The sequence below is a fragment of the Ptychodera flava genome, chromosome 16, assembly GCF_041260155.1.
Source record: "Ptychodera flava strain L36383 chromosome 16, AS_Pfla_20210202, whole genome shotgun sequence".
Lineage (NCBI taxonomy): Eukaryota > Metazoa > Hemichordata > Enteropneusta > Ptychoderidae > Ptychodera > Ptychodera flava.
In genome coordinates, this window is record NC_091943.1 from 5,679,156 (window position 1) to 5,692,184 (window position 13,029).

General features: G+C 40.7%; 1 protein-coding gene across 5 annotated transcripts in view; it reads left to right on the top strand.

Moving 5' to 3' along the window:
• The first annotated feature begins 1,507 nt into the window (after positions 1-1,507).
• Positions 1,508-13,029, top strand: part of LOC139152625 (P-selectin-like) — a 117,971-nt gene continuing 106,449 nt past the window's right edge. For 3 of the 5 annotated variants that reach the window (XM_070725867.1, XM_070725868.1, XM_070725870.1), the window contains exons 1-2: positions 1,508-1,759; positions 2,173-2,256. In XM_070725867.1, the coding sequence (XP_070581968.1) occupies positions 2,184-2,256 (73 nt within the window). In that variant the 5' untranslated portion in view covers positions 1,508-1,759; positions 2,173-2,183. The remainder of the gene's footprint in view (positions 1,760-2,172; positions 2,257-13,029) is intronic. The other 2 variants (XM_070725872.1, XM_070725873.1) reach the window with 2 other exon arrangements.

Genomic DNA, 13,029 nt, shown 5'->3' on the forward strand with positions numbered 1-13,029 from the left:
AATATAGCGTCTGACAGACCAGGTGGAGACTGTGGTCAGACGTTATTTGGAGTCGATTATTCGTCAGGACGAGTCACTCATAAAAATTGCAAATTGATATCTGGCGAGTTGGTATCAGGCGAGTTGATATCAAGTGAGTCGATTTCGGGCGAGTTTGTATCGGGCGAGTTGGTTTTGGGTGAGTTTGAATTGTGAATACGACTGAATTTGAGCACGGTTACACTACGTGACATGTAATATCAATAAAATGGTCAAATTGTTGATATAATTGATTGCTTTAAACTGAGAAATTTCCACTTTCACACAAGGATGTGCTTCATCTGTTCACAAAATTACGATAAAGTTACATTGTTGCCGGTGGTATATACCCCAAGGGTCCCACGTGAGTTAACTCCACAGTTCGATCACCTCTAAAATCCGATGAAACTAATCGATCGAATACACACTTTTCTCAGTAGATTTCCTGAGGTCAAAGGTGTGTTCGTGTAGTATTGTAGATAGTGTTTATGCAATGTTCCATTTTTATGAAGTTTTCAGGTAATTGGCGCTGTCAAAACTGACACTGATTGTTTTGATTGCTATTTCAGAAGTTTGTCGTTCAGTATTTGCTGCACATAAACATATGGTTAAGCTTTTTATTTTTGCCAATTACTTTGAATTAGCCTTGCAGATTCATTCAACATCTTCTATACACAAACCTGAAGTTCAACCATTTCATGTTTTTTTTGTGTTGTGTTTCACTGGATGGATGGCATGTTACATGTTGTATTGTGAATTGATAAAAAAGTTTGTTGCTGCTATACTAAGACTGTTTTGAGAAAGAAACGAAGTGAAAATGCCTTATTGATTTGTGGTTTCATCATCATGGGCATATTTTCACCACTTGTTCATCCATTCTTGCCTTCATTGTTGCAAGAAAATACTGTGAAAAGTGAATGAACTGCTTAATTGGCCTGTATCTGTACATCTAGATCTTAAAAAGCAAAATCTGTTTGCACAACCATGCTATAGTTTCCGTGGTTTACCTGGTTTACCTGGTACATTCTAAATTGTGCATGTAGGAAACGAATGGAAACTGGCTTTATAATTGTATAATATTCAAGCAATCAGAGATATAAATTTCATGAAAAGATGAGATGATCGTAACTTCCAGTTTAAGGGGTATATGCAATACAGATAGCTGCTTCCTGCTGGTAAAATCTTAAAAATTCAAGATTATAAAGAATTTTGCAGATTGTTTTACACATTTCTGTTCTGATTTAATTTTATTTTATTTTGCAAACTAGTGTGAAGATTCTTTCCCTAACTTTTTGCTTTGAACTTTTTTCTGTTTTTTACCCCTTCCAAAGATCTAATGGTCCGTCCCTTACGAACCTTAATAGTTTCTTCCTGTTTACTTTAAATGAATTTCAAGGAGCTGGCGTTTTTCCTAGAAGAACGGACACTGGCTACACGCAAACAACCTATCACATCAGACTAGCACTAACATATCATCGTATATTGTCACACACTGGGCAGTGAGATACAGTGTGATCTTTGGATTTGTCCATCTCGTGTCATGGTCTCTCCCAAGCTGACATTCTTAATTAATGGACTGCTTCAGTACGCGGCCCAGACGGTAAAATCTGTCACTTCGTGGTGGTAGTCTACACACCTGCTGCAGAGGGTGCTGCGCCGGCCAACCACAGCGTCTGTATCAAACTATATCAAGGTAACCAGGAGGAAATTCGCTCAGCTGCTCTGGATCTCCGTTTTCAAGGTATGGCGTTTCTTCCCCATACATGTTACTGCATACTGGAACTTCACCAGTTGAATTTGTTTCCAAAAACGCAAATGAATAATGTGCATCCACAAATGCCACAAACTGTAGCCAATGAAATGTAATGTCCATTTGGTCCAAAATAATCAAAAAATTACTGAAAAATTCATAAAAATTGGTAAAAATGTTTCACTAAAATTTTGGTGGGAACAATTACAGCACTCAAAGTGTTAATTACTGGCCGTGGTATAAAGTAAGGTCAATCATGGGCCAACAATGCATACAACTGAAATCCTGCCAGGTGATTTTCAGCTGTACTTCAAAACATTGAAATAAAAAAACCAAAACAGCAAATAACAGGCCCCGTGAAATCAAGTCATTGCAACATTTATCAGGCAATGTTTCCTCCCCAGCACTATTCAAGATGGTTAAAGTGGTCCGTGTTCCGCTCTGCCATCTTATATTGTGGACTATATCTTGCCTTTATGCTACAGCAGGTAAGATACAACTTTTAGTGTTAACAAACTTACATTTTGTGCTAGGGAACTCAAAGATCTTTTGAAACTGTATGCTCTCACGTTGTCTCTGTAACAAATTTAATAAAGCGATATGCAGCTCATTTATGTAAATTGTAAACGTAGCCGGTCCATCGTCGATTTTGACATGTAACCTTTTTTTGAGGGGGGTGTCAGGTAGCTTATGAAAATGAGATAACCAATTTTATCAGTAAACAGTTACTGAAATGTTATCTAATATCAGCTGAGTGCTAGCCTGATGGCCAAGAAAAAAGACTGTTTTGTCGGATTCTCGTTAATTGTCTTCATTTTTTGATGACGGACTGAATCCTATCTATTGTTAGGTCATGTGATTGAGTTCAGGTGGGTAAGTCATGTGATTGAGATGACGGCTCTGATTGGTCACTACATGGTTTCTTTCAGAGGAGATGTTGTCCGATTTGCCAAACGCAACATATCATATCGAGTGACAATATATGTTAAGTATCTTTATCTTCAAGAAGTCAGACAGAAACCGGGGGGGGGGGGTAACTCCATGGCTAATAGTACTGGGGGGCTCCGCACGAACATGGAAACCCAAACTGTTGTGATACCAGTTTTGAGCAAAAAACCTACCCTTTCTGATACCTAGTTGTGGAAACGCAGCCATCCCCCAGCGGGGCAGCCGAGCCGCCATGCGAGTGGCGGAGTTGACCTTTGACCCCACAGCACCCACGCCACCCCGCCAACAGACAGCCGCGCCCCCACAGCTATCTGATACCATACAATACCATACGTATACAGATACGACTCACTCGCCTTGCGTACCAGGGGTACCAACAGTCAAACCGACAGATCGGAAATATTGATGGTAGATCTGGGATGTAGATACATGGGTTTCCAGTGTTGACAGCATGATTTTTTAACAAATGTCAGTTTGTGTTTAAAACCGGACCCTTTCTCATACCAACACCTCGTGAAAAGTATACCCTTTCTGATACCAAACAGTGCAAAAAAACGACCCCTTTCGCGCGGACCCTCCCCGTATAGCCATCTATGGGAGTTACCCCCCCGGGACAGAAACCCTTGCAGACAATCTGATTTCCCATTATTGTGACATCTGTTCCAACTCCACTTCATGGTAACTCCAGCAGTGACATGTATTGCATAAAATTAATGGTATTGCACTACTATTTGTGATGAAATTATAAAATTGTTGCTTTCAGAACACTATTGTATTTTGCATTGTAAAGACATTAATTATAGGAAAATTTCTCAGGAACAGATTCATCGATTTAGTAGAAAATTAGTGAATACTGCGTGGGTTAACACTTAAAGTTCTTGGAATTGATATCTCAAAAAGAGAGAAGTATTGTACAGCATATTCTTTGTTAGTCATTGGTAATAGATACTTACGCTAGCAAGGAATGTTATGTGAACAAAATGTGTAAATACTGCGGATGTAACAGTTAACCAAAATAATGTTTTTACTCTGCTCTCCGGATTTTGAAGCTTGTTTAGTGAGGAATTATTGAAACCTAAATTTGGCAGAGCTAATTTACGGCAAATTTTATCGTAGGTAGTCTGGTTTGGAATCAATAAGCTTGCTCACAGTCCCTCCTCCCACCGGGTGTGTGGAGGGGACTGTGGCTTTCTCCTAATCTTCCGACCGGCATTTACGTGTATGTCGTGATCCCCATGCCACTTGGGACTGATTTAATCAGCGATCTTTGTCCACTGACGAAAAATACGCCCTGTTTTGGTGTTCATTGTGATTTGATGGATTGCATACCGTTAACCGTAATGAAAATGCTGTACATTCAAATAGACACATCCCATTCTAACAGTCACATAGCACATACAGGCATTGTAGATGCTCTTTGCAATTCGTGTATGAACTAAGCATGTTTGAATATTCAAGGAAAGTATTTCAAGGTAATATTTAAGCAATAAAGCATACCCAGTGATGGTACACCACAAGATTTTGACCAGTTCACGACATATATGCACGAGCGATAGCGAGTGTATATATGAAATGAACCGGTCAAAATCGAATGGTATACGTCACTGGGTGTGATTTATTGCTATTATATCATAACAGTATATTGAAATTCTTGCATGGAAGGTCAAAAAAAGATATGTTCTCAAGCTGAGAGCTCGCGCGTGTGCCAGCCGTGGTATATCGCCAATATACCACGGTTCTTTTCACATCTCGACCAGTCAGATAGCTGTAATTGCGCCATCAATATACTGGTATGATATAATTCAGAATATCAAGAAGACATGTTATGGCTTGTTAGCAGCGGTTTGACAATTCAGCAATGATGTAGAACGTGAATAGCGCCCACAGACAGTCGATTGTCGAAATGTTAATTGCTGCACTTGAGCATACCATAGCATTTGTCAAAATCAATATGTTTGAATAAGTGTGTTGAATATGCGTCAACTACAATTTATCTACAAAATAGTAAGACATAAACACCCTTACGAAATTTTTTTTTTTGTGGCATATGTCCCACTGTCTTGCGGCTTATAAGCTACACACAAAAAAGGCTGCCAGAACTTATTTTTCATTATGTGCCGATATGTGCCACTAGAGGCACTCAACAGGCACACAACGACAATCAGTCAAATCTTTTGTGGCAGATATGCTAAAATATTTAAATAAACACAGTTTGAGCAAGATATTGCTCACTATAAGCCACAACGTGAGTTGACACTCCACTTGATCACGCATTCTTAGATGAGATATCCATTGACAGTGACACTACAGCTGGCACAGCAGGAAACCTTTGATTTTCAACAAATTGTTGTGAAAAACTACCATTTGACTTTGATCGGTGCAATAAATCAATCACTGACTTTTTATGTACGTTTTGCAAATGATTGGTTCTCACTGACAGCGTAACTGTTTCTACAGAAAAAAACGCTTTGCAAAATATTAACTCTGGCGAACCATATATCGACGTTAGCCCTGCGTACGATGCTGTGTGTTCCGCTACAGCTAATTGTGGTGAGCGGGCGATTAGCTGTAGCGCCGCTAGCGGAACACACAGCAACGTACGCAGGGCCATGGATGTAAAAAATAGAAAAAAATAGAAAAAAAATCGAAAAAAATCTATTTTTTACATCCATGGCAGGGCTAATATCGACGTATAATGAACTTATTTCACGTGCATATCTCCCTTGAAAAGACTAGTCTTTCAAAGAACTGCAACTCAAAAATAACGTATATCTTGTTCTTTTGTGTTTTCTTACGCCCTTTCCACACGCGGGTCTTAAGGGGCACGTCAAAAGTTCAATGAAGGATAAAAAACTTAATTCTTTTAGTTTGGGGGTGGGGGGGGGGGGGTTTGACCTAAAAAAGTTTCTATCCTACAAATCGATTTAAGGTAAAAATTTTCAGGGGAATGAATATTTTGAAAAAATAGAGCAGAAATGCACACTTTCGTGTTGAATCCAGCGGAGGGAGTTGTTTTAACACGGTGCAGAGCTGCACCTGGCCTAGTTAGTGTAAACAATGCAGGCTGTTGGCTTCTGTTGCACCATAGACGGTAGTTTCTCTACTGTTTCTGGTTGCACTCGGAATTTATTTTAATTATATCTTGCTACATTTCTGGTGCATGTCTAGTCCGCCTGAATGGAGCAGTGTGAACTGAGTTGTTACAACCACCAGGACAGATGAGATAGTTTTTTATGCCTCTGGAAGGAGAAACCTGGACTTTATTGTTGTTGTTCTTGTTCATTCATTGATAAACTTCAAGTTTGTTGTTAGTATGTTGTATTTACATTGGATGAAACACAAAGTGTGTTCCCAATCTTAAGCCCCACTAGCTGTATCTTTTAGCATTATATTTATGATTTTACTTTCAAACTAAAATAAGTTTGTGACAATGTAGTCATTTAGGTCTGTGTACACACTTATAACTACCTGCCGGGGCTATATATGCAATTTTGAACAAGATAAAGATTACACTGCATAGCCACTGCGATTAAATGTTCGCCCAAACATTAAATCACAGCCCCATGCAGAAAAGCTAAAACCCTTGATACTATGCATATCTGCATTTAAATCTTTTCAAAACTGCACAGAGTAGTCCAATGTAATGCATAGGGGTGAATGTTTTCAACTATGACATTGTATGTTCTGATTCCTTTTTAATATTACCAATTTTTGAAAATGCCAGGAAATCAAAATGACCGTTAATAAAATGTTAATTTACATGTCAAATGTTTCTGAAAGGAATTGTTTCCTAATGCAGTAAAAGCTCATATCTCTTCAGAGGGTAGATTTCAGAGAGGAAAGAATAGGTAGATAATTTGAGGTCAACAAATTTCAAGAGTTACAGCTAGTGGCGCCTTAACGATGCATTACTTTATTTCACCCCTATATATAAATTGACTGAGCCTTAGCTTCGCTTTACATAGAAAGAGCCTGGCAACAGGTTCAATATAAGTCCATTAAGTTTCTAGGGGGGGGGTGGGGGGGTTTGGGGGGAAACTAAGGGAATTAAGTTTTTTATCCTACATTGAACTTTTGACGTCGCCCCTAAATGAACTGCAAGTACGGAGTAGGTCTTGAAAGCGTACGTACGGCATGGAGGTACGTACGGTAAAGCTTACCAGCGTATGTACGCGTAGTTTCATAGTGATCACGCTGGGCTTCAAAATACGGACGTGCGCGATGAAAGTCATCGTCGGGCAAAGTTTGTAAGTCACGAGACTGCTATGTCGGAGCCGTTTTTGTAGAGTTTTGTGTTGATCTAGAAAGGTTATTCCCATGTATTTGTGTCGTTTTGGTTTCAAACGCAAGCTATGCAGCTGAGCTCGAGCTCGAGCTCGATCAAGCCATGGATGTAAAAATAGAAGGATACAGGACAGCTCTATAATCCCTTTCACACCTATTGTTATTTCTTTGTCTACGCTGGTCTTTGAAGTTGTGGCATGGTTGCCGCGATCAGGACGGCTCGGACACACCCACTTCACTCACAATATCATGTACATCAAATTAATGTTGCCAAATTCATAAAAAAAAAACCTTTCAAACTTGTGAAATTGCTTGTGTTGAATGCCCAGACTGAACAGAGCTCAAACAAACCAAAGACTGAGAAAATCGACGCATATTTGACCAAGTTATGACTATTCTTTGGAACCGACTTGGATAAAGTCCCTGATCGTAAAATTACTCTTAGACTAACTTACAAAGTATCTAACCGCGGAGTCTGATTTTTTCTTAATTAGAAGGTTCAAGGTATGAACGCTTAAAAAATGTTTGTCCTAAGTGCTGGTTCGCCTGGCCGTTGAAGTTATCGTATTCTAAAGTTGGGCTATATTTGCGGTACGCCGATAGTTCGTCCCCATAGGATTGCGTGCAAATGCGTTCGTCGTTCAGGCCATGGTTCACCCGTTTGAAGTCACTTTTCCAGACGTTCAAAGACACTGCTGAAAGAACTGTTACGCCAAAACTAAAGTCATATATATAGACTTTCCGGTCTGGTCATGTTTATCGATCAGAGTACCTGGCCGAAAATTCCCTGGTGATTTTTTCGCCGAAGTTCATTGCGTCGCGTCACCATTCTGCACGGGTTGACGCATTGTTCAAGAAGGGGAAAGGTTATTACACATGCGCAGTTCTTGTTATACCGTGTTTACAGGAGACAGAAAGTGAGCCAGGAGCTATGTAGTCGATTGTTTTCCTCCTCGATGAGCTGCATATCATCGTTAAGATAGAAAAAGGTCGTAGTATTGCTACAACAACATTACTGGTACGAAAGATGCTATTTTTACGCTGTCTGTGGTAATGCACGGAAAGACTCGACGTTTACCGATGACAACCCGAAGGCACGCTATGAATAAAATAACACGCTAATCCCGTTACGGGATTACGAGATAACGAATCGGCGGCAACTATCCCTTGAACAAAGGATCAAAGGAGTGTCCTGTATCCTTCTATTTTTTACATCCATGCTGTAATATACTTCGTCTAGAAGTTAATTTATAAAACATTCTGTGAGACGAAGAAGGAGCTCGAGCTCCTTTACAAGACCGAACAAGCCACGCGCAGCACCGCTGGTCGGCTAGTGCCCGGGGCTAGTGTCGGGCTTTGGTTACGCCGCGGCGTAGCCAAAGCAGGACACTCTCGCCATACTCGTAAGGTACCGTTCAGTTTTTACGACCGGCGGGGGGGGCGGCAAAATCCAGGGGGGGGGGGTCATCATAATTTTGGAATCCGCAAAGGGGGGGTCATCGCTTTTTCACTGGTAGGAAAGGGGGGTCACCACATTTTCGAAAACATAATACCAACAATAAAGTTCACTTTATGCCATGGCCATGATCGACCCTCTTTACCGGCGGGCCGCCTTTGTTGGCCCACTACAATAAATATACTTTATGTATTACCCATTACCCTCTTAACGGGCAGACGCCTTTGGCAGCCCACTCCAATTAGGTTTACTTCATGCAATGGCCATGATTGACCCTCTTTACCGGCGGGCCGCCTGCGGCGGCCCACTACAATAAATTGACTTTATGTAATACCCCACGGCAATCTTACCGTAAAATTCCCAATTGAAGCCGCGGCTTGTATTAGAAACATTTTTGAGGGACCCCTGGGATCACGCACTGAATAATGGTAATGGCCGCGCGCCTTCAGCAGCCCTGTCCAGTAAAGTCTACTTTATGCAATAGCCATGATCGACCCTCTCTACCGGCGTGCCACCTTTGGTGGCCCACTAGAATAAAGTTGACTTTACGTAATGGCCCATGACCCTCTTAACCGGAGGGCTGCCTTTGGCGAACCACTCCAATAAAGTTTACTTTATACAATGTCCATGGACATGAGTTGTCTATGGAAATGAAGTTAAAATTGCCTTGCAGTCGTCCAAATTAACAGACGTTTCAATGGATGTGGCTGAGAAGTTTGTGCACTGGCATCGAATAAAGTGCGCCGCGTACCGGAGTTCAAATCCAAACCATGCGGGTAAATTTGACATATGGGTTTGGTTATTTTTCGGGGGGGGGGGGGGTCATCAATTTTTTTCGTCTGACAAAGGGGGGGGGGTCATCTTTTTTTCATAAAAATGCAGGGGGGTCTATATTTTTTTGAACACCGGCGACAAGATTTTGCCGGCCCCCCCCCCCGGCCGTAAAATCTGAACGCTCCCTAAGGCTAAGTGGGAACACAACCCCAACCCCGGGAACACTACTATATACGCAAACTGCACAAAGAACATTCAACCGAAATAAAAAAATGTTTTTTCGCCTGTAACAATCTCATCAGGGGTAGGCCTAGAGTTGGTATTTCAGAAAGAAACACTTTTTATGCTGTTTATATCTGCAATTTTACTTTGCCTATTACACTTACTTGTGCAAGAATTTTTTACTGAATAATATTTCCATTTAATTATTGTTAGAAGTAGCTTAGGCCTAAGATTCCCAATTTTATTTCATCATCCTCAAATACAGAACTTGTTGAAATACAGGTTGAAAAGAAACTGCTAGGGCTTAGTTTTCAGACTCTATGTTTAGTCAAGTTACCATCCAGTATCCGAATAGGTGGTACGTTTGCTCCACAGATAAACTGTTTTCGAAATCATATGTAACTTCAACGATAGACTTGGTTCAAGTCGGTGAATTAAAACAATGAAATCATCAACTCTTGTGTCTCTCATATTTCATATAAACCTATTCGTCAGCCAAGGCCAGTTTTCCAACGATTGGACGCGTAACCTTTGAGTATGCGCAGTATTAGTTTCAGCCGGGTGTGATTCCAGGAGAAACCCCCTGTATGGCGTTCAACCACTCACGCGTTTCACATGAAAACAGAACACAAATCATCGCTTAGCTTCACCCCACTAAAACATTCACAAATCACAGACTTGAACCATGTCTACTTCAACGACGCAATTTTGTGAAACTGTTGCAATTGCGTCATCGACGTCATGTGTATTCTTCTGGTTACTTGGTTCATGTGTACAGGCTGGTGCGTTCACAGTCACCTCTGGAGGAGGTGCGCGGGAGCATTGAAGGGAACTTGAAAAAATTAGGTTACGTGAGGGGAGGGGAACTTGAAAATACTTTAGGGATTTACAAAATAATAATAATAATGCTGATTGACAATATCATTACGGACGAAAAACTTTTAGTCACAATTTTTAAAATAGTATGCTCACAGTTCTGTGTTTATTCACGGCTACTCTGTCGTGGTTTGTGTGCAAATAACCAATTACTTTTTTATTTTTATACGCATTTTTTTCACTCATAAAACTGCCAGCGCTTCAGCTATATCAGGAGGAGAGAGGGGGGAGAGGTTGAGTTTTGAAGAGCAGTACAAACACAGTGATCTAAATTATAGCACTATAGTGACTCTCTCGTCCAGTGAAGATGGTTTTTTGACTAGTCTTAACAAACTTAAGATCCGCAATATGCACTCATTCACCGTACACCAACACACCCTACCCACCCATCCATGGGTGCATGGGATTTGCCGCTTTTATTGTATACTCTTTTACGTTACTCTAAGGGGCAATGGATAATTAAACTTACACCGACGCGCACGGTAAACGGAATTTCTCTGTTGAGGGGTGGGCATAGGCTGTATTTTGAATACCATGCTCAAAATTTGCACCACATGTACGAAAGCACAAACTTAGACAAAGAAAGACGTAACATGAAACGGCTGACACTGCACTGTGTTAGAAAAGGAAACAGTTGCAGGTATGTTCGTATTCGTCACATTACAAAGATTTGGTGTGTTACCACTTCCAAACTTTCGTTCAGGGGGGGGGGGTGTTGAAGCAAACGGCAATTAGTCACTTGCGTTTACCCATGCGCATGTTTCCCGGCCCCTAAGCTGAACACTCCGTGCGCCTGTGTTCCAACCCTCCAGCCTATGCCACATGTATCAAATTTGGTAACCACAGCTAATATTAAATTTGGTATTTGCAATAGGTTTTACATCGAATGTCGAGGCAAGTACCATACAATAGTCTCTAGCGATTACTAGTATTGCCCAGTCCGAGTCCTGAGAGACGTAGGCCTGTGGCGCTGCGTTCACAAAAATATATAACATTTGGGGGAGGGGTGGAGGAATCGAGATTGAAATCTCATTTTTTTCAGATCCCCCCTCAGTACCCTAAAAAATTAGGTGCCCCGTCTATATGATCAAACTTTTTCAAGCCCCCCCCCCCCCAAATTATCATACAGCCGCATACTTATTAGGGATGCACACAAAGAAATCATAAACGGGCAGTTCTCTACTCGCAGATGTTCGACACCACCTGTTGTTAGCAGTTTATAGAGCCATATTCCTTTTAGGCAAGTTCTCAAATTGATTCATTTTTAAATGCATCAGTGGAATATTTGGATTTATCAGTCTAATCCGACTTGAGTCAATCCAACTCTGGCAAGGTCAATGGCAACTGCTGAAGAGCACACAATCATGAGAGAGTATGCAACTTGTGAATTCCTGGCTACATTTTTCCAAATTGTCATAGTGAAAAACTGAGCACAGTGACCTACCATCTTTTTTTTTCAAAAGTACGAGACATAAGGCATATATGACTTAGACGCTGCTCAAAATTCAAGATGACAAAACTGGATGGTTATTATAAAATATCACATAAAATAAACGTTTTAATCTCTAAAATTGTTGGTGTAGTAATGGCAATTTTAGTAGAAAATAAATAATTCCAGTCAGTCACACATTTTTTCGTTTAGAGTCCAAGTTTTACGTTTGTGTTATTTTACGATGAGAACTCTTCAACTACATCAGACCACAGAGTAAAATAGACAGAGTAGCAACACTTGCATGCCTTTTGTTCCATGGTCGTCTCGGTAGACTATTGGCTTTTCATATTAAAATGAGCTCCAAAGGTGTTAAACTTTTTGGAGGCTTTGTTTGTGGTTGATGATTACACGAGATTATGCGAAAAATACGACGAGATGGCATCGTACTGCCAGTCGCGTAGCAACCATAGTTACTTTGTGAGCTCTCAGGCCAGAAACACTGCTTCACGCCAATCAAAACATAACACGCCAGCAGTTTCATAAACATGTCTTTCCTTGACGCACGTGTAAAACAGGGTACGACTGACCGTAAACCATTGAGTAAAACCAGACAGTATCGATAAAAGACTTTCAAATTTGGTTCAAACACACTCATTATATATTCATAAAAATATGAGAGGAATTTTTAAAAACGGTAAAACTCGTTTTCCTGAAGCTCAAAACACTCCCGTTTTCGCCAGCACGTCAATTCTGCTCAGCACCACATGACAACAACAACACAAACTTTGCCGAACATACTTTCGCTTAGCAATTGGCGAAAATCCGAAAACTACCGAAGGATTCATGGTCGGCACTGTCGGAAAAGAGAGGCGAGAGCAACCTTAGGCGAGGCGAACATGGATGGGTTACGTAACCGATTCACGCCTTAAACAATACCCGTTGCCACTCTATCTATCTTTCTCTATGATCAGACTCAGAGCTACTGTCACTGCCGATATGAAGTGACAGAGACACTGCAAGGCAGTTGCTCAGTGTATTAACTTTGATTATTTTGACAATATTTCTGTTATTTTGTACAACGGTGTTCTTGTTTTACTCCCTACAGCAAGTTGAGCTGTCTAGTATTCAGCTTACCTGCCAACCGTGACGCAGCCCGTGCATTTTAATTGACAAATGACTTTCTTCATCATCCAATACATGTTTAGGCTATATATATACAGGTTTTGTCGACAAAGTGAACATTGTGTGTGTCAGCATACTGTAGCGAGA